The sequence below is a fragment of the Cetorhinus maximus genome, chromosome 11 (genome assembly GCF_964194155.1).
Source record: "Cetorhinus maximus chromosome 11, sCetMax3.hap1.1, whole genome shotgun sequence".
NCBI classification, from domain to species: domain Eukaryota; kingdom Metazoa; phylum Chordata; class Chondrichthyes; order Lamniformes; family Cetorhinidae; genus Cetorhinus; species Cetorhinus maximus.
In genome coordinates this window covers 84,186,196-84,212,591 of record NC_135889.1, presented here as the reverse complement: position 1 = coordinate 84,212,591, position 26,396 = coordinate 84,186,196, and the positions used below count along the sequence as shown (strand labels likewise).

The 26,396-nt window shown below is 40.5% G+C and overlaps 1 protein-coding gene across 2 annotated transcripts in view; it reads left to right on the top strand.

The window, feature by feature from the left end:
* The first annotated feature begins 791 nt into the window (after nt 1-791).
* The window catches only part of snx4 (sorting nexin 4), a 48,116-nt gene continuing 22,511 nt past the window's right edge, over nt 792-26,396 (top strand). The window contains exons 1-5 of one of the 2 annotated variants that reach the window (XM_078552364.1): nt 792-965; nt 8,111-8,235; nt 20,738-20,876; nt 21,695-21,844; nt 23,711-23,758. In XM_078552364.1, the coding sequence (XP_078408490.1) occupies nt 840-965; nt 8,111-8,235; nt 20,738-20,876; nt 21,695-21,844; nt 23,711-23,758 (588 nt within the window). In that variant the 5' untranslated portion in view covers nt 792-839. The remainder of the gene's footprint in view (nt 966-8,110; nt 8,236-20,737; nt 20,877-21,694; nt 21,845-23,710; nt 23,759-26,396) is intronic. The other variant, XM_078552365.1, reaches the window with a different exon arrangement.

Below are 26,396 nucleotides of genomic sequence, written 5' to 3'. Positions count from 1 at the left end.
ATAGAAACACTACAAATCTCAAAGACTAGCAGTAGGTCAGAAGATTGGTCAGATTTTAAGAACCAGCAAGGAATAGCTAAAAAAATAGAGGGAGAAAGTTGTGTATGAGAGAAAGCTAGATAGTAATATAAAACACAGAGTTTCTACAAGTATTTAAATAGGAAAACAGTAACTAAAACTAGTGTTTATCCTCTAAGAGTGAGTCTGGGGAATTGATAATGGAAAACAAGGAAATAGCGGAGGTGTTGAGCAGGTATTTTGTGTCTGTCTTCACTGTGGAAAAATCTTCCTAAAGATATTTGAAAATCAAACAGGAGGAAGGAACTTAAAACAATCACCAATACATGGGAAAAGGTGCTGGGAAGACTATTAGATCTTAAAGGCTGACCAGTCCCAGGAACAGGTGGCCTGCCTCCCAGGATCTTAAAAGAAGTGGTTGCAGAGACAGTAGATGCATTGGTTATAATCTTCCAAAATTCCTTAGACTCTTGAAGGATTGGAAAATAGATAATTTTTATTCAAGGAAGTTGGGAGACAGAAAGCAGGAAACTACAGGCCAGTTAGCCTAACATCTGTCATAGGGAAAATGCTCGGATCCATTATAGAATACTTAGAAAATTGTAATGTCATCAGGCAAAGTCAACATATCTTTGTGAAAGGGAAATCGTGTTTAACTAATTTATTGTTTTTTTTTAGAGAAGTGTACTATATGTTTCGATGAAGTGACAAACGGTTGTAGCGTACGGACTGTGACTTTAAGTGCCGGTGGTTGCGGAAGGGACCCTGCTCCTTTAAATGCTGGCTGGGCGCAGCGGCGGCTGCGCAGTGTTGATCGGTGGATGATGGCAGATCGGGTCGGGCTGGATGAAGATGAGGTGTCGGTGGGGATTAACCCGGGGCCTGAGGCTGAGTCCGGGTCTGAACCCGAACCCGATATAAGCAGCTTCTCGGACATCAAATGCACGGTAGGAGGCAGGGCGGAGGTGGTAAGGGGAGAGGGGGAAGCATCCCGGCCTCAGGCCCGGGCCCTCGGAGACCAGGGACCGGGGAGTTGGTGATCGGTATCCCTCGGGGGGCTGGCAGCTCGGCTCCGGAGCAGGTTCCTGCAGAGCGGGTCGGGGTGGATGTTGCCGGAGCCCGGGCGCAGCGATCCCCGGAGAGTTTACGAGCGATTGCTGCCCACAGACTGAGGTCAGACTGGGCTAGACTGGATTTCAGTCTCCCAGATAAGTGTAGCCCAATTCCTCTGTGTCCCTAGAAAGTGTTTTATTTTTACAGATTCTACAACGTTTGTATCCCTTTGTAGGAAACAGCGCATTTAATTGTGATCCAAGCACCAAATAAATTGACGCAAAGTAATTTATTTGTATTGCACAAAGAGCTTGCGGCAATTCTTCGGTGGTTACGCTGAAGTTGTCTGTGCGTTTCATATCCCACCCTTTAAGGGTGCATTTGGAGTCTAAATTTTAGCCTGTTGTGTTTCAGACAGGAGATGCCCAGTTTTTATCTGAAAACAGAAGCACATCATTCTGGAAACACTCAGGTTAATAAGCTTTTGTGCTTAGATTAGATTTATTCATATTTTAGGTGTAGATTCTTACATTTCCTGGTTGATTTTTTTTTCAAATCAGCTGCCCAGGAGAGTGTTCTGTGCATTTGTGTTTATTATGCATGTGGACAAATCTTTCTAACAGTTTCAGTTTCAGGTTTACGTAGGATTAGGTAGAATATATGGCACAGCAACAAGCCGTTTGGCCCAATGCCTGAGTTTATGCCCCACTCCCATGTTTCCTCACCTAAACCTACTATTGTAACCTTTTCCCTTATGCTTGTCTATTTTCCCCTTCAATTCATCTATATTGTTTGTTTCAACAACTTCCTGTGGTAATGGGTTCCATGTTCTTACCACTCTTTGGATGAATAAGTTCCTTCTGAATTCCCTATTGGATTTCTTGGTGATTCAATTATATTGATGGCCTCTAGTTATGCCCTTCCCCATAAGAAACATTCTTTCTGTACCCCCTTCATCATAACCTTTCATAACTTTAAAGATACCTATTGGTTCACCCCTCAGCCTTTTATTCCCCACAAGAGAGAAGAGACCCAATCTGTCGTACCTTTCCTGATATGTATATTCATGGATTTCTAACTTAAATGTTAATTATGGGTGACAACTTGTGCATTGTCTATGCATTTAAGTTTATAGGCTGCAGGAGTTAGTTTGGATGCTAATTTTAAATTTTTAGTGTTGTGAATTGGAACCAGCTTTGCATTGTTATTAAAGTTGCAATGTAATGCATATTTGAGAAGTGGACTTCCAGTGTTGGAGTAATAAACAAGCAGCTCTGTGCATGTTTGCTGCCGACTTTGTATTTGTGAGTTCTCCTATGTGGCTATCTAATATTTTCTGAAGGCTGGAGAAGTCAAACAAGCAATAGATGATATTGTGCTGATATTTGGTATGAGTAAGCAGTGTCTATTGGCACTGGAAAAGAATGATGGCTTTTGCGTTTAGAGACATTGGTTATATCTATGACTGCTGTTGGCAGTAACCACCTCAGTTTGGGTCTTGGCACTTGTGAAGGTAGCAATGTTCCATCCTTGAGGTTGATTTTATTAGCAGTGCTGGAAAAGTATCATGGTGTGCTGGCAAATGGAATCCTAAATGCCAGAAGGTACACTTTTTATGGTGGTGGCTTTGGGGTGCAGATTGAATGGAGGAAGGAGCTGTTGAAGGTTGTTACCCACTTGGGAGTTATGGATGAGGGTTGTCATTGAAACAATGCCACACACTCATTTGTAACAAGGCAACTTAATGCTTCAGAAATTGACCAAACATTTAATGGATTTGTGTTTTTCTTCATCCAAACCACTAAAACTCCCCATGCTACTTAAATTATCACAACATTCCTAAACTGAAGACCACATTCTTGGGCAGGAAGCAACCTGGGATTGGAGGGAAAGGAGATGCTGAAGTCATGAGGCATAGGAAAAGGCAACGGTTATTGGATTTAAGCGGCTGATGGATAGCTTGGGGTTGGATAGGGAGTGATGGAAAAAGAAGAGATTTAACAGTGGAAGCTGGGCATCTGAGATAACCTGGTTGTGAGAGGAATTTTGGACTCTTGAGCATCCCCAATTTTAGTTGTACCACCCTTGGGTGGCTGTGTCTTCAACTGGCTAGACCCTTTGCTCTGGAAGTCTCTTCCTAAACTCCTGTGTGCCTCCAGCACTCTTTCTTCCTTTAAGATGCACTTGACCAAGCTTTTGATAGATGGGTAGTTGAAAATTAGTATCATCAGTAGAAGGTGACATTTTAACATAGGTAGTTTGTATGTGCCCCTATAAGAATTTTAATATACAAGATTTGCTCTTTTGTCCTCCCCTCCCCACTTTGCAGGATTGAAGGTGGTGCATATTAGAGCGAATGTTCAACTTCAGTTTATAATACTGATTGGAAATCAATTTTGGGAGTGTTTAGGTTTATTTTAACCCAGTCCTTGGGAGTACTCACAAACCTCTTGACAATCTATAATACATTAACATTTTGCAATTGTGTGTATTTTGTGTCCACATTTAGATTAGAAAATAGCCAATGTAAACTTTTCACAATTATTATACTGCTGATGTTGGTGACTTGCTTGGTGACTTGCTTTTTGATGTCCCAACTTCTTAGCTGGTACTGTAGAGAAAATCCAATGCCCCAGTCAACTCTGCTTCCAAAATTACTGTTTACTATTTTACAGGATTAAAAAAGCTATCTATATCCATTCATCTGAATTATACCTGCACATCCTAGTCCAATTATACACTACTCTTTAGTTCTACAACATACAATGACTATGTTTGGTCTTGACTCCTAATGACCAATGGCATTCTAAAGTCTATTAAGAAAAATTTGTATAGAAAATTGCTGCTGCCCAATACTAAGGGATGAAAATGCACGGGCCAAAGTTTCCCCCATGCCCTAGCCTTGAACTTTCAACTTTCCCTAGTTTCTCTCTGATCTCACCTTGTGCACTTTCTGAACTCATCTTGTCCAAGGGTCTTGTCTACTGCTCCTTCAACCTGAATCCCACTAAACTGCTGACAACCAAATTCCCTTCCTGGTGCCTTTGTTAGCTGATATTGTTAACTGTTTTCTCTTTCTCATCAGGCATTGTCCCTCTCTACTTTAAATCTGTTGCCATCACTCCTCTCCTTAAAAAAAAAACCCAAACATTGACCCCCACCATCCTTGCAAATTGCTGCCCTGTTTTTGAGATCCTTTTACTCTCAAGTCCGTGAGAATGTGCCCAAATCTGTGTCCATCTTTCCCAGAACTCCATGTTTGAATCCCTCCAACTGGGTTTCTGCCCATGCTACAGTACCAAAATGGCTCTTTTTAAAAAAAATCACAAATAACATCTTTTATGTGACTGTGACAAAGATAAACTTTTGACTTCACGTCCTTGTTGATCTGTCTGCAACTTATGTCACGGTTGACCACACCATTCTCCTCCAATACCTCCCCACTGTTGTCCAGCTGGGTGGGACTGCAATTGCCTGGTTCCATTCTTTTCTGTCTAATTGTAGCCAGCAATTGCAATGGTTTCTCTTTTCTCTTCCCCCACTGTTATCTCTGGTGCAAAATGGTCCCCTTCTTTTCTCATCCATATGCTGCTCATTTGCAACATCATCCCTAAAGCGGTGTTAATTTTCACGGATGCTGACAACACCCATCCTTACCTCTCCAACACCTTTCTCACCTCCTCCACTGTTTCTAAATTATCAGACTTCTTTGCTCATCCAGCACTGGATATTGGTTGAAATTTCTGCCAATTAAATATTGGGAAAACTGAAGCCATTGTGTTCAGAACCTGCTCCAAATTCTGCTCCCTAGCGACCAACTTCATCCCTCTCCCTGGCAACTGCCTGAACCAGACAATTTGCAACCTTGATGTCATATTTGACCCTGAGATGAGCTTCTGACCACATGCCATTACTAAAACCACCTATTTTCACCTCCAGTAAGATCACTTGGCTTCACCCTTGTCTTAGCTCACTTGCAGCTGCAACCTTTATTCGTGCATTTGTTACCTCTAGACTTGACTATTCCAATGCTCTCCTGGCTGGCCTCCTGCATTCTACCCTTTGTAAACTTGAAGTCAGCTAAAATTCTTGTGCCTGTGTTTACTTACACCAAGTCCTGTTTGTCTATTATCCTTCTCACCCCTCTCTCTCGCTCTCTCTCGCTCTCTCTCGCTCTCTCTCTCGCTCTCTCTCTCGCTCTCTCTCTCGCTCTCTCTCTCGCTCTCTCTCTCGCTCTCTCTCTCGCTCTCTCTCTCGCTCTCTCTCTCGCTCTCTCTCTCGCTCTCTCTCTCGCTCTCTCTCTCGCTCTCTCTCTCGCTCTCTCTCTCGCTCTCTCTCTCGCTCTCTCTCTCGCTCTCTCTCTCGCTCTCTCTCTCGCTCTCTCTCTCGCTCTCTCTCTCGCTCTCTCTCTCGCTCTCTCTCTCGCTCTCTCTCTCGCTCTCTCTCTCGCTCTCTCTCTCGCTCTCTCTCTCGCTCTCTCTCTCGCTCTCTCTCTCGCTCTCTCTCTCGCTCTCTCTCTCGCTCTCTCTCTCGCTCTCTCTCTCGCTCTCTCTCTCGCTCTCTCTCTCGCTCTCTCTCTCGCTCTCTCTCTCGCTCTCTCTCTCGCTCTCTCTCTCGCTCTCTCTCTCGCTCTCTCTCTCGCTCTCTCTCTCGCTCTCTCTCTCGCTCTCTCTCTCGCTCTCTCTCTCGCTCTCTCTCTCGCTCTCTCTCTCGCTCTCTCTCTCGCTCTCTCTCTCGCTCTCTCTCTCGCTCTCTCTCTCGCTCTCTCTCTCGCTCTCTCTCTCGCTCTCTCTCTCGCTCTCTCTCTCGCTCTCTCTCTCGCTCTCTCTCTCGCTCTCTCTCTCGCTCTCTCTCTCGCTCTCTCTCTCGCTCTCTCTCTCGCTCTCTCTCTCGCTCTCTCTCTCGCTCTCTCTCTCGCTCTCTCTCTCGCTCTCTCTCTCGCTCTCTCTCTCGCTCTCTCTCTCGCTCTCTCTCTCGCTCTCTCTCTCGCTCTCTCTCTCGCTCTCTCTCTCGCTCTCTCTCTCGCTCTCTCTCTCGCTCTCTCTCTCGCTCTCTCTCTCGCTCTCTCTCTCGCTCTCTCTCTCGCTCTCTCTCTCGCTCTCTCTCTCGCTCTCTCTCTCGCTCTCTCTCTCGCTCTCTCTCTCGCTCTCTCTCTCGCTCTCTCTCTCGCTCTCTCTCTCGCTCTCTCTCTCGCTCTCTCTCTCGCTCTCTCTCTCGCTCTCTCTCTCGCTCTCTCTCTCGCTCTCTCTCTCGCTCTCTCTCTCGCTCTCTCTCTCGCTCTCTCTCTCGCTCTCTCTCTCGCTCTCTCTCTCGCTCTCTCTCTCGCTCTCTCTCTCGCTCTCTCTCTCGCTCTCTCTCTCGCTCTCTCTCTCGCTCTCTCTCTCGCTCTCTCTCTCGCTCTCTCTCTCGCTCTCTCTCTCGCTCTCTCTCTCGCTCTCTCTCTCGCTCTCTCTCTCGCTCTCTCTCTCGCTCTCTCTCTCGCTCTCTCTCTCGCTCTCTCTCTCGCTCTCTCTCTCGCTCTCTCTCTCGCTCTCTCTCTCGCTCTCTCTCTCGCTCTCTCTCTCGCTCTCTCTCTCGCTCTCTCTCTCGCTCTCTCTCTCGCTCTCTCTCTCGCTCTCTCTCTCGCTCTCTCTCTCGCTCTCTCTCTCGCTCTCTCTCTCGCTCTCTCTCTCGCTCTCTCTCTCGCTCTCTCTCTCGCTCTCTCTCTCGCTCTCTCTCTCGCTCTCTCTCTCGCTCTCTCTCTCGCTCTCTCTCTCGCTCTCTCTCTCGCTCTCTCTCTCGCTCTCTCTCTCGCTCTCTCTCTCGCTCTCTCTCTCGCTCTCTCTCTCGCTCTCTCTCTCGCTCTCTCTCTCGCTCTCTCTCTCGCTCTCTCTCTCGCTCTCTCTCTCGCTCTCTCTCTCGCTCTCTCTCTCGCTCTCTCTCTCGCTCTCTCTCTCGCTCTCTCTCTCGCTCTCTCTCTCGCTCTCTCTCTCGCTCTCTCTCTCGCTCTCTCTCTCGCTCTCTCTCTCGCTCTCTCTCTCGCTCTCTCTCTCGCTCTCTCTCTCGCTCTCTCTCTCGCTCTCTCTCTCGCTCTCTCTCTCGCTCTCTCTCTCGCTCTCTCTCTCGCTCTCTCTCTCGCTCTCTCTCTCGCTCTCTCTCTCGCTCTCTCTCTCGCTCTCTCTCTCGCTCTCTCTCTCGCTCTCTCTCTCGCTCTCTCTCTCGCTCTCTCTCTCGCTCTCTCTCTCGCTCTCTCTCTCGCTCTCTCTCTCGCTCTCTCTCTCGCTCTCTCTCTCGCTCTCTCTCTCGCTCTCTCTCTCGCTCTCTCTCTCGCTCTCTCTCTCGCTCTCTCTCTCGCTCTCTCTCTCGCTCTCTCTCTCGCTCTCTCTCTCGCTCTCTCTCTCGCTCTCTCTCTCGCTCTCTCTCTCGCTCTCTCTCTCGCGCTCTCTCTCGCGCTCTCTCTCGCGCTCTCTCTCGCGCTCTCTCTCGCGCTCTCTCTCGCGCTCTCTCTCGCGCTCTCTCTCGCGCTCTCTCTCTCGCTCTCTCTCTCGCTCTCTCTCTCTCGCGCTCTCCCCTTCCCCCTCAATGCTCACTGACCCACATTAGCTTCTGGTCAAGTGAAATCTTCATTTAGAAAATTCTCATCCATGTTTTCAAGTCCTCTACAGCCTTGCCCATCCCAATCTCTTTAATCTCCTCCCTCCCTACAACTCTGAGATATCTGTGCTTATCTAATTCTGGGCTCTTGTGTATTCCTGATTTTAATTGCACCACCCTTGGTGGCTGTGCCTTTAGCTGCCTAGATCTTTTGCTCTGGAAATCCTTTCCTAAATCCTTATGCCTCTCTAGCTATCTTTCCCCCTTTAAGTTGCACTTTAAGGCCTATCTGACCAAGCTTTTGGCCATCTGCCCTAATAACACCTTATGTAGCTTGATGTCTATTTTTTCTTTATGATGCTCCTGTGAAGTGCCTTGGGATGTTTTATTACCTTAATGCACTATGTAAATATAAGCTGTATGCAATTTTTTCAGTTGTGCAATTGTTATTTTAATTAATGTAAAGATAATGGAAGACAAAAGCTGCTTATTGAAGAAAATGGAGATCAGTGTGTCAGAAGCAGAGAAACGAACTGGAAAAAATGCAGTGAACATGCAGGAGATTTATACAGTATACCTCATTGAAACAAGGTATGTGCAGCTACATTATATAAAAAAAAATAGTTTTGTTTTACAATAGTTTCATGGTCTGTAATTTGTATGTTTTTAGGTGAATACACAAATTGCCATTGAGTTTTGACACCACAAGCTGTCATTTTAACAAAGTTTGCAACATAAAACTTGAACATATCACTAGAGTTGATATACATGCATCTTTCTTCATAAAGCTTTTGATTCATTCTTTACAACATGTTGCTGTTCTATATATTGTACTGTATGGGAATATAAGATTTTCACTAAGTGAGCAGCTGAAAGATCACTTGTGCCAGGTCAGTGTTATGACTGAACAGTTAATGATTGCCTAGACTTGGGGTACAGCCATGGCGATTTCTTTAAGATTAAATTAAGGTGTAATTGGAACTTGATATTGTAAGAACTATCCTGTAATGCCCTTAACTCAAATGTTTGTCCAAGTTATAAAATCATAATTGATATCAGCATTTGGGCAAGAAAGAGCAGCAGGAATGGAAAATTATAATCATAAGTAGTTATTTTTTTGTGCTGTTGTACCAGACTCTTCAGTAATTTTCTACCTGAAAGGTATGGTGTCTAAGCTCCAATGACTAAATCTCTTTTGTTTTGGGGATCTTTCCAGCTTCTGCCTGAATTTGGAATTGAAAAAGAGGAGCAAGCATTCTAAGTAAAATCAACATGAATCTTCACTCTAATTCCTAGCTAGTTCTAACCTTCTTTGTGAACTGTTTTCCTGATGCACTGAGCATTCCAGAGTGCATTTTCTTCCTGTTTAATACATTCATATTATTCCTGTTTTTATGTGCGCCATAGACTTGAACTATTAATGTAATATCCAACTAAGCTTATTTAATGTAATGTTAGTATGTTATAGGGAAAAACTGAACAACTCAGTAGAGTTTAAGAACATTCAAACATAAAAGCTTCCCATATCCCTGATTCCCCGAGAGACCAAAAGCCTGTCCGTCTCGACCTTAAATGTATTCAATGATGGCACATCCACACCCCTCTAGGGTGGAGAACTCCAAAGATTCACAACAGTTTGAGTGAAGAAATTTCTCATCATCTCAGTCCTAAATGATTGGCCCATTGTCCTGAAACTGTGCCCCTTTGTTCTTTAATACTAGGCAATAAGCTTTGCACTTTAATATCATTTCAAACAGTTCTTACTGCTACTATATTATGTGACTCAAATCTGGTTGTATTGCTGGTTGTTAAAATACCTGCACTGCTGTTTTGTACCCGTTTTCTATGCCTATGTTTCTAGATTAGTGACACTAACATGAAACATCTCATATTAGATACTGTATAATAAATGGTCATCATGGACTTAGCGATTCCTCCCCAGTGTCCTGCTACAATCCTTGACCTTAAACAGGTAGTAACTTGCACGTCTGCCTGCTATAGGTTGGAAATTTGTACAGCTGAGCTAGAGAAGGGAAAGATAGTTGATGTGAAATGTTGACTGTGCAGGGTTTTTTTAAAAGAAGCTTTGTGTTGGCCGGATGCTGGGAGCTAAGTGAATGCAATTTGAGATCTTGCCTGTGTTTGTTTGAGACAGTATTTAAAACAATATTGGCGCAGTTGTGTGCTAAAGGGAGATGCACAAAGTAATCGTGATTTAGTTTTCTAAAATATCCCTACAGATTATACTGTTAAGTGTGTGAAATAAGGTTTTATTGTATTGCCATGCACTTCCAGAATCATTTATAGAGCCTTTAGGCATTGACCTGCTTTTCTTAACGATTCTGGTCAATGTTTGCCAAAAAAGATTGATTTTTATCCATGGGAGTAGGAAGACATTGGCATTTGGATTCAGACTTATTTCAAAGGGGGCAGGGAAATGAATCTTAAGCATTTGGAATTTTGCCTACTTCTCCTGCCATTTTGCTTGCAGCACTATTTACAAGGTTTGTGTCCTTCTGGTGTCCCAGTTAACCTACACTAGGGTGAAGAGGAGTGGGGGACTCCTAATTGTTTGTTTGGTAGTATGGAATTTGAGTATTTCTGAAAAAGACACATGCTGTCAAATCTCTGTCTTGCACGCAAGACAATGTAAAGGGAGTACAGATTTATACTTCATGAGAAGAGCACTGATTGGTTGGCAACTAATTTAAGATTATCAGTTGGGCTTATCGTGTGGTGCACATACATGTGCTAGAAGCTATGTATATTAATACACGGGGCCCTGTTCTTTGCAGACAGAGGACGTACATGTGCTGTGCCTGTTTCAACTAAACAAAAGGGGATGGCCATTCTCTGGTTCATTCCCCAGGGCAATGCCTTGACAAATCAGAGTCAACATGCCTGGTTTGAATTTAAACAAAGCTTGGCAATTAACTCCGTTATCAGTTAACTGGTGCATTCAACATGGCAACACTGTTACTCATCAGAGTTCACTTGTCAACCAACCAGCACTCTCTTCTCATGAAGTATAAATTGTTCCCTTTACATTTGGTATTCTTGCGAATTGTCCTGATGAGTGCAAGACAAAAAGCTTTGACAATGTGTAACTCATAACCAGTTACTTTTCTTGTTCATGGTGTATGAACACTAAACTAAACTAGCTCTAGTAACAATGTCGGTGTTTCTTTGAAACCCTCAATCAAACTGGGGAGGTAACTTGCAGTTAGAATAAAAGCTAGATACTAGTGAGCCTGGATATTACTATCATATGAAATGCACTTTATTGGAAAATACATTGGATACTCACTTGTTGTGTGCCTTTGGCCTTGTCCTAGTTTGTATATCATTTGAATAACGGATAGAAACTGAATTAAACTGTTGTAATCTAATTATAGGATACAGTTGATATTCAGATGTTTGCTCTTGTCATGTTGTTCATTAAACCTTGTGATTAGATTAAGGTATATTGCTCCTTGCTTTCTTAAGTATATTGGCCATACTGTAAATTTATTTATATTCATTAATCTTCACACTTTGATTTGAGTTTGTCAAACAAATTGGTTTCAGTGCAATGACATTCTTGGAAATGAATTAAGCTTCCCTTTTGGATCTGTTTTGGTGTTTATCAATAAATAGCTTATAGTTCACATGCAAAGTCTGTTCTAGGGCAAGGGGGGGCCTGTTTAAAATGAATTGGTTCCAGTTCAGATGAGATGCAACTCATGTTCTTATGGGCAGGTTAACCAGTTCTGTGGGGTAGCATTAAAACTAATTTTGCAAGGGATGACCACCCCAGAGGACTGTGGGAGACAAATAGCACTAGAGTAAACAGTAGTTTCCCAATGGGATGGACCAGATGGGGTAAATGCAAGACAATCTAGTGGGATTGGAGTACAAATGTGTAAAGGCGCATGAAGTGGCAAATAGGTTTTGGGTGCAGGCATGTCAACATGTGGCTGTGTGATATAGTGGCAATAACAGACTTGGCTCAGAGAAGGGGAGAATTTGGAACTTGTTATTACTGGCTACAGTTATTCAGGAAAGATAGAAAGGGAATAATGGTGATAGTGTTGACCAGTTAAACTCTTATATAATATCTTTTCTGTGTTATAAAAGTGTTTTGAAGTTAGAATTAAGGAACAATAGAGGAGCTATTATACCATTGGGTGTATTCTCTAGGTCACTAGAGGAAGTGAGGAGAAACAAATTACAGAAAGTTTCAAAAACTGCAGAGTATTGACGGGGAATTTCAATTATTCTAATATAGACTGGAGTAGTAGCAGCCTAAAGGGCAGAGGGGACAGGAGTTCTTGGAAATGTGTGCAAAAGAACTTTCTTAATTGTATGTTCCCAACTCAATGAATAAAGATACTTTGCTGGTTCTAATTCTGGGAATGATGGGGGATGTTGAGCATTTTTCACTGGGGAAGCATTTGGGGAACTGAACATATCATGTTAGAATAGTTAGGGAAAAGGACTAGGAACAATCAAGTAAAAATACTTAACTGGATAAGGTTTAATGTTGAAGAATTAAAAAGAATCTAGCTTGTGTGGATTAAGATAAAAAATTGGTGGGCAATGGGGACCCTTCAAGGGAGTTAGTTTGGGTATAGAGCAGACAATCTTGTGCAGGGTAAAGAAAGGGCACCCAAAGTGAGAGCTCCTGAATGATTAGAGATAGATGTTATAACTAAACAACAAAAGGAGACTTACAACAAATATAAGGTTCAAAAACCGACAGCATCTTTAACATAATGAAACATCCCAAGGGGATTCACAGAAGCATTATGAAAGAAAGAATGACGTGAGATATTGGGCTGGATTTTTATCCTAGAGGTGGGTAGCAGGAGTCGGAGATTTACTGGCTCCCGTGCCCACCTTGGGAGGAAGTGTCTGCAAAGGTGGGATTCTTGTTTGTGAGATGGGTGGGGGTGCGGATGCGGGGTGGCTGGAGGGTGTGCTGGAGTTGGGTCTGCTACCCCAGGAAAGAGTTTATGCCTAACAGCCCCTGTGGCTGCCTTTGGAGATGGGCTGTTAGTCTGTGTTCTCAACCAAGGATGCATAATGAGGCTTGCTGAGTGCCCCGTGCCCCATCATCCATGAGTCTATGGAAACAACTGCTCCCAAGGGCAAACATTGCTTGATTGACAGCTTTCTCAGATCAATTTCTCAATTGCACAATGTTTATTTGCATAAGAGAGTTGTCAGGTGTTTGCAGCTTCTGCTATTGATACTTTAAGGGCTGGTTAATTGACACCTTTTTTTATAGGCTTGTCGTCAAAGGAGTTTTTGTAAGAAAGTTATGAATAAATTACTTTTAAAGCTTTTTCACACATGACATTGTGTCAAGCATTTTATCAAACTTACTTTTCGAACGGTTCCCTCATCCAGATTATGGTTCACGGCACCTCTGAGGGGCTGTGAACCACAACTCATTGATAAGCTGGCCCAACTGTGCAAAAATTGCAGAAGTATAGGAGATGCCTATCCCTGCTATGGAGCTGGCCAAGTCAGGAGTTCAGGGTGTGGGCGTGCACCCTTATCCCACCTTGACAAAAATTGGGGGCACTGGAAATGGGGCTGGGAGTCCTGGAATCAGGACCCAGACTCTTTTTAAAGGCCTGTGGAGCCTCCCCAACTTAGAAAATCTAGCCCATTAGGTCAGGTGACAAAATGCTTGGTGAAGGAGGTAAGTTTTTTTTTAAGGAGTGTCTTAAGGGAGGAGAGTTGTCCAGAGCTTTGGGCTGAGGCAACTGAAGGTATAGGCACCAATGGTGAAGCAATTATAATTAGAAATGCCCAGAGTTAGAGGGTGCATATTTGGAGATTGTAAGGCTGGAGGAAATTGGAGATAGGGATGGATAAGGCCATGGAGGGATTTGAAAACAAGGGTGGGAATTTTTAAAATCAAGTTGTTGCTTGACCGGAAGTCAATGTCGATCAGCGAGCACAGGAGTAATCGGGGAATGGGACTCTGGCAGCAGAGTTTTGGATGATCTCGTTCAGAGTGTAAAATGTGGGAGACCAGCCAGGAGTATGTTGGAATAGTCATGTCTGGAAGTTATAAAGGCATGATTGAGGGTTTCAGTAGCATTTGAGCTGAAAAGTCGTGCGATGTTACAGAAGTGAATAGGTGGTCTTATTGATGGCACAAATGAGGTCGGAAGCTAATTTCTGCAAGCTTGGTGTTGCATCTGATCCGATCAGACTTTTGTCAAGGAGAGTTCATGATACTTTTGTTCTCTAATCTGAATATAGACAGTACAGAGGAAATCTTAAAGAAAAGAGTATGAGATTAGATTAGCAGATAACATAAAGGGGGACCCCAAGTCTTTTATAACTGCAAATAGCCCAAGGATGGGACTGATTAGGCCACAAAAGGATCATGTGGAGGCAGAGGGCGTGCAAGGTATTAAATTAGTACTTTTCTCTGGTGAACAAAGATGTAGAGGATGCTGTCATGAGTAGTAAAGGAGGATGTAGTGATACTGAATAGGATTGAAAATAGAGGAGATGCTTAAAGTTTGGTGGTACTTGAAAGTAGAAAAACAATCCTGCCTGGATGGGATGTATCTTAGATTAATGAGAAAAGTAAGGGTGGAGGTGCACATCAAAGTTTTTTAATCCTTGAATATGGGAAAGGTGTCAGAGCGCTGTAGGATTGTAAATGTTACATCCCAGCCAGGAAAAGGGGAGAGAGAAACCTGCCAATTGCAGGCTAGCCAGCCCAACGTTGGTGGCTGGGAAACACTGCAGATATTAATCAGGGACAAAAATAACTTGGAAAATCATGGCCTAATACATGAAGTCAGCATTGATATGTTACAAGGCAATAATATTTGACAAATTTGATATCATTCTTTTGAAGTAATGGAAAGAGTTGATGAGGGTAGTGCTGTTGATGTGTATATGGACTTTCAAAAGGCATTTGACATGGAAGAAAAATTATAGCCCATGGGTTTAAAGGAACAATGGCAGCATGGATACAAAATGAGTAAAGGACCAAAAGTAGATAATAGTTGAGAACAGTTTTTCAGATTGGAGGGAAGTATACGTGATGTTCCCCACGGATCGGTAATTGAATCACTGCCCCTTTTGATAAATAGTAATGACCTAGATTTGGGTGTACAGGGCATAATTTCAAAGTTTGCAAAGATACAAAAATTTAAAATGTAGTAAGTAGTGAAGATAACAGCAGACTTCAGAAGGACATAGACTGGTGAAATGTGGAGACACGTGACTGATGAAATTTAATGTGGATAGGTGTGAAGTGATGCATTTTGATAGAAATAATGAGGAGGGGGTAATATCATTTAAACCGTCCTCCTTTTGAAGGGGTGCAGGAGCAGAGGCCTGAGGTGTATGTACATAATTTTTTGAAGATGGCAGAACAAGTTGAGAGCAAACTGGATCCTTGGCTTTATTATAGGAGCATAGAGTGTAAAAGCAATGAATATGGTTGAAGTTTTTAGAAAGCACTGGTTGGCACTCAGCTGGAATATTGCATGCGATTTTGGATACTCTGCTTTAGGGAGGATGTGGAAGAGAATTACTAGAATGGTATTGGGGAAGAAGGACCAGTTGTGTGGACTGCCAAGAGAAGCTGGAATAGTTTTCTCCTGAGCGCAAAGCTGGTTCAGAGGAGATTTCATAAAGATGCTCAAAATTATGATTCTATCTAAGTCATTCATCAATCAGAAGAAACTGTTTCTAGTGACTGAAAGGTCAGTAACCAGAGGACAGAGTTAGTGATCTGACAAAAGGGGTAACATGAGGAAACCTTTTACAGCTCAAGTTGTTGTGATCTAGAATGTACTGCCTTAAAGGTGGAAACAGATGCAATGGTAACCTTTAAAAGAGAATTGGATACTTATGGGGGTTAAACATAACAGGGGATAAGAGATGGACCACATGGCTTCCTTCTTTGCTGTATGGTCCTCTGATGCAGTATAGCTCTCTTGTTATCTATTTTTTGTGTAATTTACTTTATAGATCTGCTGTAGCTTGTTTCATTGTTTATGCAAGGAAATATCTTAACTGTTTTAATGCAGAGGTATAGATTATGTCTAAGAAAAACTGAATAAGACACTTTCCCACTTGTCAAAAATAAAATGATTAAGTTTTTTTCTTCTACCTCTTTCTCGTGTTGGGATCTGTCTTGCTCCCAGCTGAGTGCTTTCGTGGGATTACATGACCTTGGGAGGATTTGTGGCGGACCTTTGAATGTTTGGTTGAATATTTTCCTTTGGAAGCAAAGAAAGTTAGAGGAAAGGATACTTGTGCTGAAGTTACATTTTGTATTTGAATCTCCCACAACATACGTATAAGTCAATGGTACTTGATTTCTGCAAAATGAAAAGAAAATATTAGACTTTAATTATCAAAAGCATATTACTCAAATTTAATGGGACTCTAAAAGCTGCAGAAAGCATTAAAATTGTTTTAGGTGTGATGGAATGTGAAGAAAATGCCTGATTGTTTAAATGGCCCTTTTTAAAAATATTTCAGTTAATGGGGAGGGGGGCACTCTGAAGCTCATTTAGGAAGCAGCTCATTCCCTATTAAATGCTAAATTTAGTAATTGATTTTTAGAATATTTCTTTCTTTATCCTTGCCCCTTGAGGTCACGGCTGAGTTATCTTGTTTGCAGTATCATACTAACTGAAGTTTTTATTGGATTGGAGCTGGATAACTTCAGCATCCTGCTGTTTGTGTAAATTGGGCTAGTGTTTTGTATTGATTTAGTTCAGAATATTATTGTTTAATGGATTACACTCAGCCCTTGATTTCGCTTTTGTGCCCACTTAGCAGTAAATTAAGCCATAATGAATTATACTAGTAATGTTACTGAAATTGAAGTGAGGGGATTTATTGTTGTAATGCTCGTCTTGCACAAAAGTGAGAGGTTCTAAAGTATGTCTCATTCTTGCCATAAGGTAAGGTAACTAAATGGCACGTATGAGTGATTCACAAGTGCAAGTTATATTTGTGATGTTTGGTTGGGAGGTGAAGTTGCTTCGGAAGGAGATATTAAATAATTTATTAACTAGATTTTTGGTTCTGTTTTAAAATATTATGTTGGTATTTGTTTCATAACATTCTGAAGGGTTTTCTATAATGGTCATCCAAAACTGCGCACAATGCTTTTTTTCTTTAACTGTGGCCTCCACCTTGTATAAATTGATCTTCAATGTTTTGTATGTATTGCACAGATCATGGTAAATAACTTGCAATGTTATGTGCAAGATAACTCCCAAGTACTATTGAGTATCTTCTGATTCAAGGAATTGCTTCAGTAACTTGCTGTGCTTATTGTCAACATGGAATAGCAGCAAAACCTGAAGGGCTGTTCAGGACTGATTTGGAAGTCTTAATTGTGTGAAAAAGCTAATAATCTCTGACCGTAATCTTGTTGATTTCTGCAAATCCTGTTTTTCTTCATCCTTATAATTCATGGAGTTTTCTTGTGAACTGAAGTCATCAGTTCATCTTGTGCTTGCTACATCAGATAGGCTTAGTACTTTTTTAGTGATGGGTGTTTTTCTTCGGTCTAATTTTCATCAGTGGACCTCTAACCGCCACTGCCATCCCCCTCCACTGACCACCACCACCCTGAACCTGACCTCTTTTTTTTAATAAGAAGCTTTTTAATACTCCTGTTCTGTAGTACTATGCTTGAGTGCTATTGTTGCATATATTTTAGCTGCCCCAACTATTGGTTACAGTCCCCTTTTAAGATTGCAGTTAAAACCAAATTGCAACCATAGTTTGGTTACTGAAATTGCATGGGCTAGCACAAATGGATAAACTGGTGAGGTTGTGCCTTCACCTTTAATGTAATAAAACATCCTAAGGGATTTCACAGGGCTGCTAAAAAGCAAAATTTGACACTCTACATGTTAGGGGATATTAAGATTACCAAAAACTTGGTCAGAGACAGAGGTTTTAAGGAGTGTCATAAAGGAGGCACAAGAGGTAGAGAGAAGTTTAGGGAAAGAATTCAAGCTTAGGGTCTTGCCAGCTGCAGGCCTGGCTACCAAAGGTGGAGCAATTTAAAATTGAGGATGGTCAAGTGACCAGAATTAGAGGAGAAAAAAGCAAAAAACTGCAGACGCTGGAAATCCAAAACAAAAACAAAAATACCTGGAAAAGAAGAGCACTGGACTGAACATGAACCAAATGTTAGGTTCAATTCTCATTAAGGATAAGTTTCAGAAGAGTTTTTTTGTAGTTGCTAAGCTTTTTCAAAGTCCTAATCTCCAAACTTTCCCATTCCTAGATCAATGTATCTTGCATGCCTAGTGATTGGGTTACTCAGAGAAACACCTTTTTAAAACAAAACAATATCTAGCTTCCAGAGTAGACTACTATGTATTTAAAATTGTACCTTGAAAGGAGAAATTGGTTGATGTGGCATGTTGTGCGCTGAAAATATGAAAAGCATTTGGCAAGTTGGTGTTTTTGGAGTTTTTATGACTTAACCATTGTGATTTATGGATAAAGGTTTTTGACATTCAAGGTTAAGGTGATTTGATGCAGGCAAATGAGCCATGTTGAAGAATTCAAATACTGTAGGATATAAGTTTAATAATTCATAAGTTGAGAGAGGAATCTTAGAAATTGCAGCACATGAAACCATTCGGTTCACCTTCTACGGTGCTAGTTTTAATTGAGTGCATCTACATCAATTTCCCTGCTCTTTCGCCATTACCTTTTATTCTCAAATATTTGACTTCCATTTTCATCTGATGTAGCTTCTAACTTTAATAGCTACATGGGATAAGGCAGTACATGTTCTACTAATGCTTTCTGTATAGTGGGGGGGAGGGGAGAAAAAAATCTTCTAGCTTTCCCCCTTTGTTCTTTTTTGAGTCCTAACTCACTCTCCTCCTTGTTGATTGCTTTTACAGGTGGACAAAAAATTCATTATTCACCCCTGAGTTTTTATTGAATGTTCCCTTAACCACCTCTTTTCCAACTGGGTGAAAGGAATTAAAAGTAAGAAAAGGGGATCAATTACATTTTGTTTTGGCCCTTATTGCTAACATTTAAATGGATTGCTTAACTCTTTCTGTGGCTCATTCCTAAAATGGAGTTTCCAGAATCTCTCATGTTTGACTAATTGGCCTGAACCAACATGTTGCATAAACTGCACATCACTTTTTGTTTCATATTTAATGCCTCATACCTCGGAATCTCATTGTCTCTCAGTGACATTTCTAACTGTATTCACACTTAATTGCACTTGATGCTTTATGGCTTCTAGAACTGATGACTACTAACAGAATACAGTAAATGCTTCTAAGCGGTAGTCATGATGTAACTGGCATTTAGATGATATGCTATGCTCCAGAAGGTTTACTAGCCAAAGATGACTCAGTCAAGTTTAGTTTGGAGTGAGATGAATTTAAAAGATGTAACGTTGCATGCGTGTACACTTGAGCTTGTGCATGCTTTTGTCTGGTGTCTCTCACCACCTCCCCTCTGCCTCTGATTTAATTTCAAAATGAAACTCTAACCAGCTCTGAGAATAATGTCTGATTCACTTCCTGTTTCAGGTATTCAACAGTGCTCAGCTGTTAAATTAACTTAGTTCAACACACATGTTTTCCCCTCTCTGGCATCTCCTAGGGGTATGGTAGCAATATGTACTTAGATATATGTGCCAATATTTCTTTTCACATTGCATGCAATTTGACTTTTTCCTCCCTCCCTTTCCATTGTGGCACCAAGTTGGAATAATATTTTGTGTAAAATGACATGTCCATTGCTATAATCTATCATTTGGTGATGCTTAATGTTCTAACTGTCCTTTGCTACAGCAGCATTTTGAGGATTTATGCATAATGCTGTTTTTCATTAGCAAGGGTTCACAATTTGCATGTTTTCATTTACTAAGATTTGGAAATAAGTTTCTAAGTAGGCAGGGATTCATTTTTATTTCTGTGCTCTGAACTTGTGCACAGTTCAATTTAGGTCAGTGTAAGGTGACTTATTAAATAACTGACCAATTTAATAACCATTGATGTGCCCATGTGCGTTTTGTTTAACGGAGTCACTATTTTGCATATTAAATGGATGTGTGAAGTGCACATGGATATGATTTCAAATCTTAAGAGATATAGGTACTGAGTACCTGAAAACACTTCTAGCCTTTGCAAACAAGTATCTATCTATATTCTTATTCGTACTCAGAGACATTATAACTAAGTTTTTTAATATTTCTGTCTGAATTGGATATAAATTGCCCTCCAGCATTTCAATAGGAGACTGGAAAATGCAAACCAGAATAGCAGCTGCTTCTGCTATGTGATCTATGAAAATAGATTGCAGAGAAGCCTCATTATGTGATCAGATGGATGATCACTGAAACTAATTTTTTTTAAACTGATTTTTAATCCTATGTTAAGAATTTATCTGCTGAATGTTCTGCTTAGTGCTGGCAATAGAGGGTATATATTTAAAAGATGATCACCTGAGCATCAAAGATGACAGTTATATGTCCATCATTGTGAGTAGTTTATTTTCATCCACTATATTGCTATTGATTGTGATGGTTAATAATCTTTTATAAATGGCAGCCTCAAAGTTTGGAAAGAGAATGTGAGTTTCATATAGTGACTTTTTGTGCATTACAACTGAAATAGTTAATTTTAAATATTGCATTTGAAGTGATGTATCACTGGCATGTATGTATATCGTATCATCTGATAGATCAGTTCTGTTCCAATCAAATTTACTGTCTTAAAAAGTGCTAAAGGATTTCTTTTGTGCAGCTCATAATTACGTGAGAACTTCATTTAAATTCATTTAATGCTGATGTAGAATTCTCTATTTAGTAAGCTTTTGTACAAGTGAGATGAGTTCTCTTCCCCTGGATGACTGGAAAATTATTAGATACTGTCCTCTTTAAGCTTCGTGTCAAATAATAGATTGGTACGTTATATGTTTCTCTTTCAACTTGTGTTAGAAGTCTCTCTTTGATAGCTGAATTAAAACAGGAGGAAAATTGAATCTATTAATCTGTCCCAGAGATTAGTGTTTTGACATCAATTCTTTTTTACTTAATTCTGTTTTTTCTTCTTGTACATAGGCCACTTGATTCCCAAAATGAAGAAGAGAGTTCTGTGCCAGATTCCCTCTGGAGAAGATACAGTGAATTTGAGTTGTTGAGGAACTATTTAGTTGTTACATATCCTTGTATAGTAGTACCGCCTCTGCCTGAAAAAAGAGTGAGTAATTTTAATGTTGGAACCATCACAACCCTCTCCTTCCCCAACATGAAACAAATACTGCAATTGGCTGAATTTCTCAAAGTCATTGTTCAAATAGAGGATTTTCCTTGAACCCTTGGATATCCTGTGCTGTGCATGAAGAATATCCAAGGCTTCTGCTGAAGAAATTATCCAGTGATTTTTTTTTCCTTTCTTTTCCTGATCCCTACAAATAAGAATACCTTCCATCCAATTTCTAGTAGGGAGGGATGGGTGTCTACTTAAGACTGTCTTTTAGGAAACTTAAAAGAGGTCAGATGTTTTGCATGGTGAAGTTTTTTTTTAAGTAGCTGCAAAGCTTCTCTCTTGCCAATTCAGGCCTTTTTTAAATTAATGTGGGTGTTGGTATGAACTAGATTCAATTCAAATCCCCAGTGTAATAGAGTCAGCCTTGTAGCAGTCGTTACAGAAAATAAAATTTCAGTCTACTACTAAGAAATTCTGAGCACTGGATATCTTCTTTGGATTCGGCCTTAAGTTTGCAGGACATATCTCAGGAATAAGGGAAGCAAATTTGAGTACATAGAAAGTTGTATGCCCCAATTTTTGGAATGCTTTGCATCAAGCCCACTGGGTCGTTTTTGGACTTGCTCAACCTGCTTTGATTTTGAGGTAACCCTGCCTTATAGCAGATTTGAATTCCTCAATTTTTTTTTCCAAGTTGAGGGCTGCTTGCCTCTAGGAAGCCAAAAGCACTGATGTCAACGCATGGTAGCTTCAACGTTCTTCCATAATAAGCACAACCTAACTAACATGCCCTCTATTTATTCCTGCAGGCAGAATTTGTTTGGCATAAATTATCTGCTGATAACATGGATCCTGATTTTGTTGAACGACGAAGGATTGGTCTTGAAAACTTTCTGTTGCGTGTTGCTTCGCATTCTACTCTCTCGTGCGACCCAATTTTCTATTTATTTTTAACACAGGTATTGGAAGTTTGCTTTTTTTAACTATTTGCATTTTGAGTATCTTTCATTGTAAAATGTAATTGGTTTAACTTTGGCACTATTGGTGGGAGGGTGTGGGAGCAGAAAACTATTTTTAAAGATCTGACTACACTGCTGAAAGTGTTCTATAATCTACATAATATACCACAAAATATTGTTGAGCAAATTACCAAGACCTTTGTCCCATTGCTATGCTGTTCTTGAGGCAAGCAATTTTAAAACTTGTGTGTGCAATGCTTGCTTTCGGTACAATCAAGTCATCATGAATGTAAAACTACAAGTAAATCCCATCTACGGACTAGGGGATGAAAAAGTTTTTTTCCCCCTTTGCCTTCCTTCTCCTGTGGATGTAAAAGATCCATGTTTCCTTGCATTTTTTTCTTTCCTATGACCCCCACCCCCCACGAAGTCAAAGGATACAAAGCTTGAACAGGAAATGGCCATTTGACTCATAAATGTTTGCTTCCATGAACTGCCTACCATATACCCTTATGGATTCTGCTGTACTCTTATTCAATTTCCTGTTAGAAAGCTCTGGAAATACTGATCCCTTAATTTCAAATCCTTGCTACCCTTTCTTTGTATATCTGTTCAAAGCCATTTCGATACTGTTGCTGACTGGTTTCTGAGAAAAAGGTATCTGTGACTGATGTGTTGACAGTTTTGCAGGACTTTGTCCCATGGGCTAGGGCTAAAGAAGCCAGGTTTTGCAGAATCCAAACTAAAACTGTTGATATAAAAGTGGCTGGCTGACTGCTTCATTTTCTGATGTGTTACTGTTCTGCATTACATTACCTCCACTTCCAAATTATTTGCGTTTTCATTTTAATTTTCTCTCATTCAGATTCTGGGTGTTCATAAACTTGCAAAATTAAAACTACTGGATATCTTTCCATTTTATTCAAAATGGAAAATTACTTCATTTAAGTATTCTGCCAATTGCAAATGGCACAATTCAAAAAGGTATATCAAAGAAAATTGCCATAACACTGTTTTCAGCTGCTCACAAAAGTTTGCAAAATAATTCTGCAATATCTACAAATTAGTATTTAAAAATAAAACTGAGTCAGTAGGTACCAATTACTGTGTATTGCTGAAAAAAGACATGCTGTTGAAGCTTTTCATCTTGCACTCATCAGGACACATTTGCAAGAATACTAACTCTAAAGGAACAACAATTTATACTGCATACTTATGCAATATAACTTGTTGTTCCCTTTAGAATTGGCATTCTTGTGAATCTGTCTTGATGAATTCAAGACAAAAAGCTTCGACAGCAGGTCTCTCCAGCAATGCTCTACTTATTTTCTATGACACACTAGTATATCTGGAGGGGGTGCAGAGGAGATTCGCTTGGATGTTGCCTGGGATGAAACATTTAAGTTATAAATAGAGGTTGGATAGACTTGGGTTGTTTTCGTTGGAGCAGAGAAGACTGAGGGGTGACCTGATCGAGGTATACAAGATTGAGGGGCAAGGACAGGGTGGATCCCTTAGTTGAAGGGTCAGTCACAAGGGGACATAAGTTCAAGGTGCGGGGCAGGAGGTTTAGCTGGGGGGGAATGTGAGGAAAAAGTTTTTTACCCAGAGGGTGGTGACGGTCTGGAATGCGCTGCCTGGGAGGGTGGTGGAGGTGGGTTGCCTCACATTCTTTAAAAAGTACCTGGATAAGTACTTGGTACGTCATAACATTCAAGGCTATGGGCCAAGTGCTGGTAAATGGGATTAGGTAGGTCAGGTGTTTCTCACGTGTCGGTGCAGACTCGATGGGCTGAAGGGCCTCTTCACTGTGATTCTGTGATATCGGAAGCTGCTTATTTACTTTTTGCTGTTTAATTTTCTTAGGAAAATGGGTGGAAAGAAGCAGCAAATGAGTCAGGATTCCAAGCCAAGGTAAAATGCACCTTTTGACCTGTTTAGTCCAATTTAATGGGAAAATTTGAGCTGTACTAATTTAAAAATACTTTTTTTTTGTAAAAAAAACAGTGGAGCATGATTTTTGCATCCTTCAAAACTTTGCAAAGATAACTAACTAATTTCATAAATAGAATTTAAATGTCAATTTTTCAGCAGTGAGGAAATTGCATCAAGCTCAAATTTGGGTACATTGAAATTTTCATGGTGTTGAGTGGAATTTAAGAGAACTGTTCTTGTGTGGCTTCTCTGGAAGAAATTAGACTTCTGATTTAGGATGGACAATTTAATGCCTTTTGAAATAAGCAATTTCCATCACCTCTTCCTAAACGGAGCCCAATATCCACCTGGATCTTGATCAGACTTCCAAATAAGGATTTTTGAGCTATTTTTGGCCGAAGGAAGAAAAAGATGTCCCATTTGCAGTAAACCAATTGACTGAGCCAAATTTATAGTAAATATTGTGAAGAGACTAATGCTTCCTGTCATTAAGGCGAGGTCTTTATTTTTGACCTCTACAACCCATCCTTTTTTACCATCTGACTTGGTACAGTTAGTATTTCTGAACCTTGCAGTTGTATGGAATGTTGTTGCCTTGCGTTGAGATTAGTACTAATTTGGTAAAATAGCTTCCAGTAAGATATTCTATCACCTACTAGCGTGTTTTGATATTTTCCCCAATTGATTTTTTTTTAGTTAATTGTGAATTATCTTTTCAGCACAGCAGTTTCTATTAAGACCGTTCTCTCTTTTTTTTTTTACTTTCAGTTTTGACTGTGGTAATGCCCTGAGTTGAGCTCATTCATTGAGAGTTTAATCCAAGATACGAGCTCATAAAGTCAGCTGATACTTTTGTACTGCACAAAAGTTATGCACTTCTCGAGGTGCATTTTTTTTTTCAATAGATGACGCATTAAGCAAAGGCTGTGCCTGACCTGTTTAGGTGGACATAAGTGATCTTATGACATTAGTCAAAAAGAAGTAGGGGAATTAGATCTCCCAAAGCTCTTACCAACTAAAAACTAAAACATAGCAAGTAATTGTCCCATTACTGTTTGCAAAACCTTGCTGTGCTGGCATATTTCTCTGCCTCATAAGCAACGTATCCTCTAATACTTTTTTGTAGTGTGCAGGCCCTCAAATATTTTTGCTCAACTTTTAAAGGGGTCAACTTGTGTGCTGCCTGCATGGGAATATTGTGTTACTGCGTGGCCGTACAGCTTTACGGGAATATTGGTTGGTGATAAGGGTGACTTCAGAGTAATTCACTGGCTGCAGTGTTCTTTGAGCTTGTGAAAGGTCTATGCTAATACAAGTTGTTCTTTTGATACAATGGCAAACATTCAACTCCACTCACCATCATGGTTTTAAAATTGTAAGTATTAATTCTAATAGAACTGCCTGCACATCATTATTCAGACAATGGCAGGATGTTAAGCTGCAACAAATTGCTTGCAGTAGCTATTCTTCATCCTGGGACTTGAATTGCAAAACTCTTCAGGTTTTCTCTTTTAAGGAATTCATTGCTGGACAAAGGCCCTGTAAAGTAAATATTCCTGCTACAAGGATGTCCATTAATATACTATAGATATGTCTGTCACTTTCAACTTTGACAAAAGGCTAGGATGCAGTGACCCTTCCATCAGAATATGATGGTATGAGTTATCAGCTGTTCAAACAAAATTCTAGCAGTAGCTTGTATTTGCATTGTAGTGCCCTACTTGGCAAGCCTGCTATTATACTTTTCACCTTATCGAATAAAGAATTTTTTCACCATAACTAAAATTTGGAGATTTATTTCAAGGCTACTTTCTAATTTTGCTACTACTTTCCTCAGTATATCATCATCTCTGGTTACTTAAATGATTTTACTTTTTATGAGCACTTCAATCACAAAAGGGAAGGAGAAAATGACTAAGTAGAAAGCAAAAAGGTTATTTGATTCTGAAAATACATCTTTATAAGTAGAAACCACTTGTTAGTAATGCTAGAACTTGTTAATGTGCCTGAGAATCCCAAAGATGTTTTCTTTTTAATAAGTTTTTAAAATCTATCTACTTGATGCTTGGTATGAGCTCCACCATCCTGATTTCTGAAAGGCTAATGAGGTAAACCTACTGCATTGTTGACTGAAGCTGCTATCTGTTTTAGAGCATTAAATATAAGTGTAAAGTGCACATGAGTACCATCTTGGTGAGTATATTTGTTTGCCTCTGATTTTATATTTGTTTGGTCTCCCCTCACCTAACTGGGGAATTACACTGCAGAAATCCACTGATTTCTTCTCCATAGGTAGAAAATAATTAATTAAAACTGTCCTTCCTTTAATTCTTGCCAGTCTGTGTGCAAATTAAATATTTAGAGCCCAGAATTGACCATTGTCCTGTTGAAGGTGATGCAGGTTTGTTGTACTTAATTACAGGAAATTGTGGATCACCAAAAATGGAAAAAATCTTTGTTAATCATCAGAATTTTCTATCTAAAAGTCTTTGTTTATTGTCAGAATTATCTTGAGGCTTGTATTGAGACAACCTGGCTGTAACAGACCCTATTTACTTATCCACCCCCTCTCTGCCCTAAAGAATAATCAATTGTTAATCATCACTAGACAAGTGAT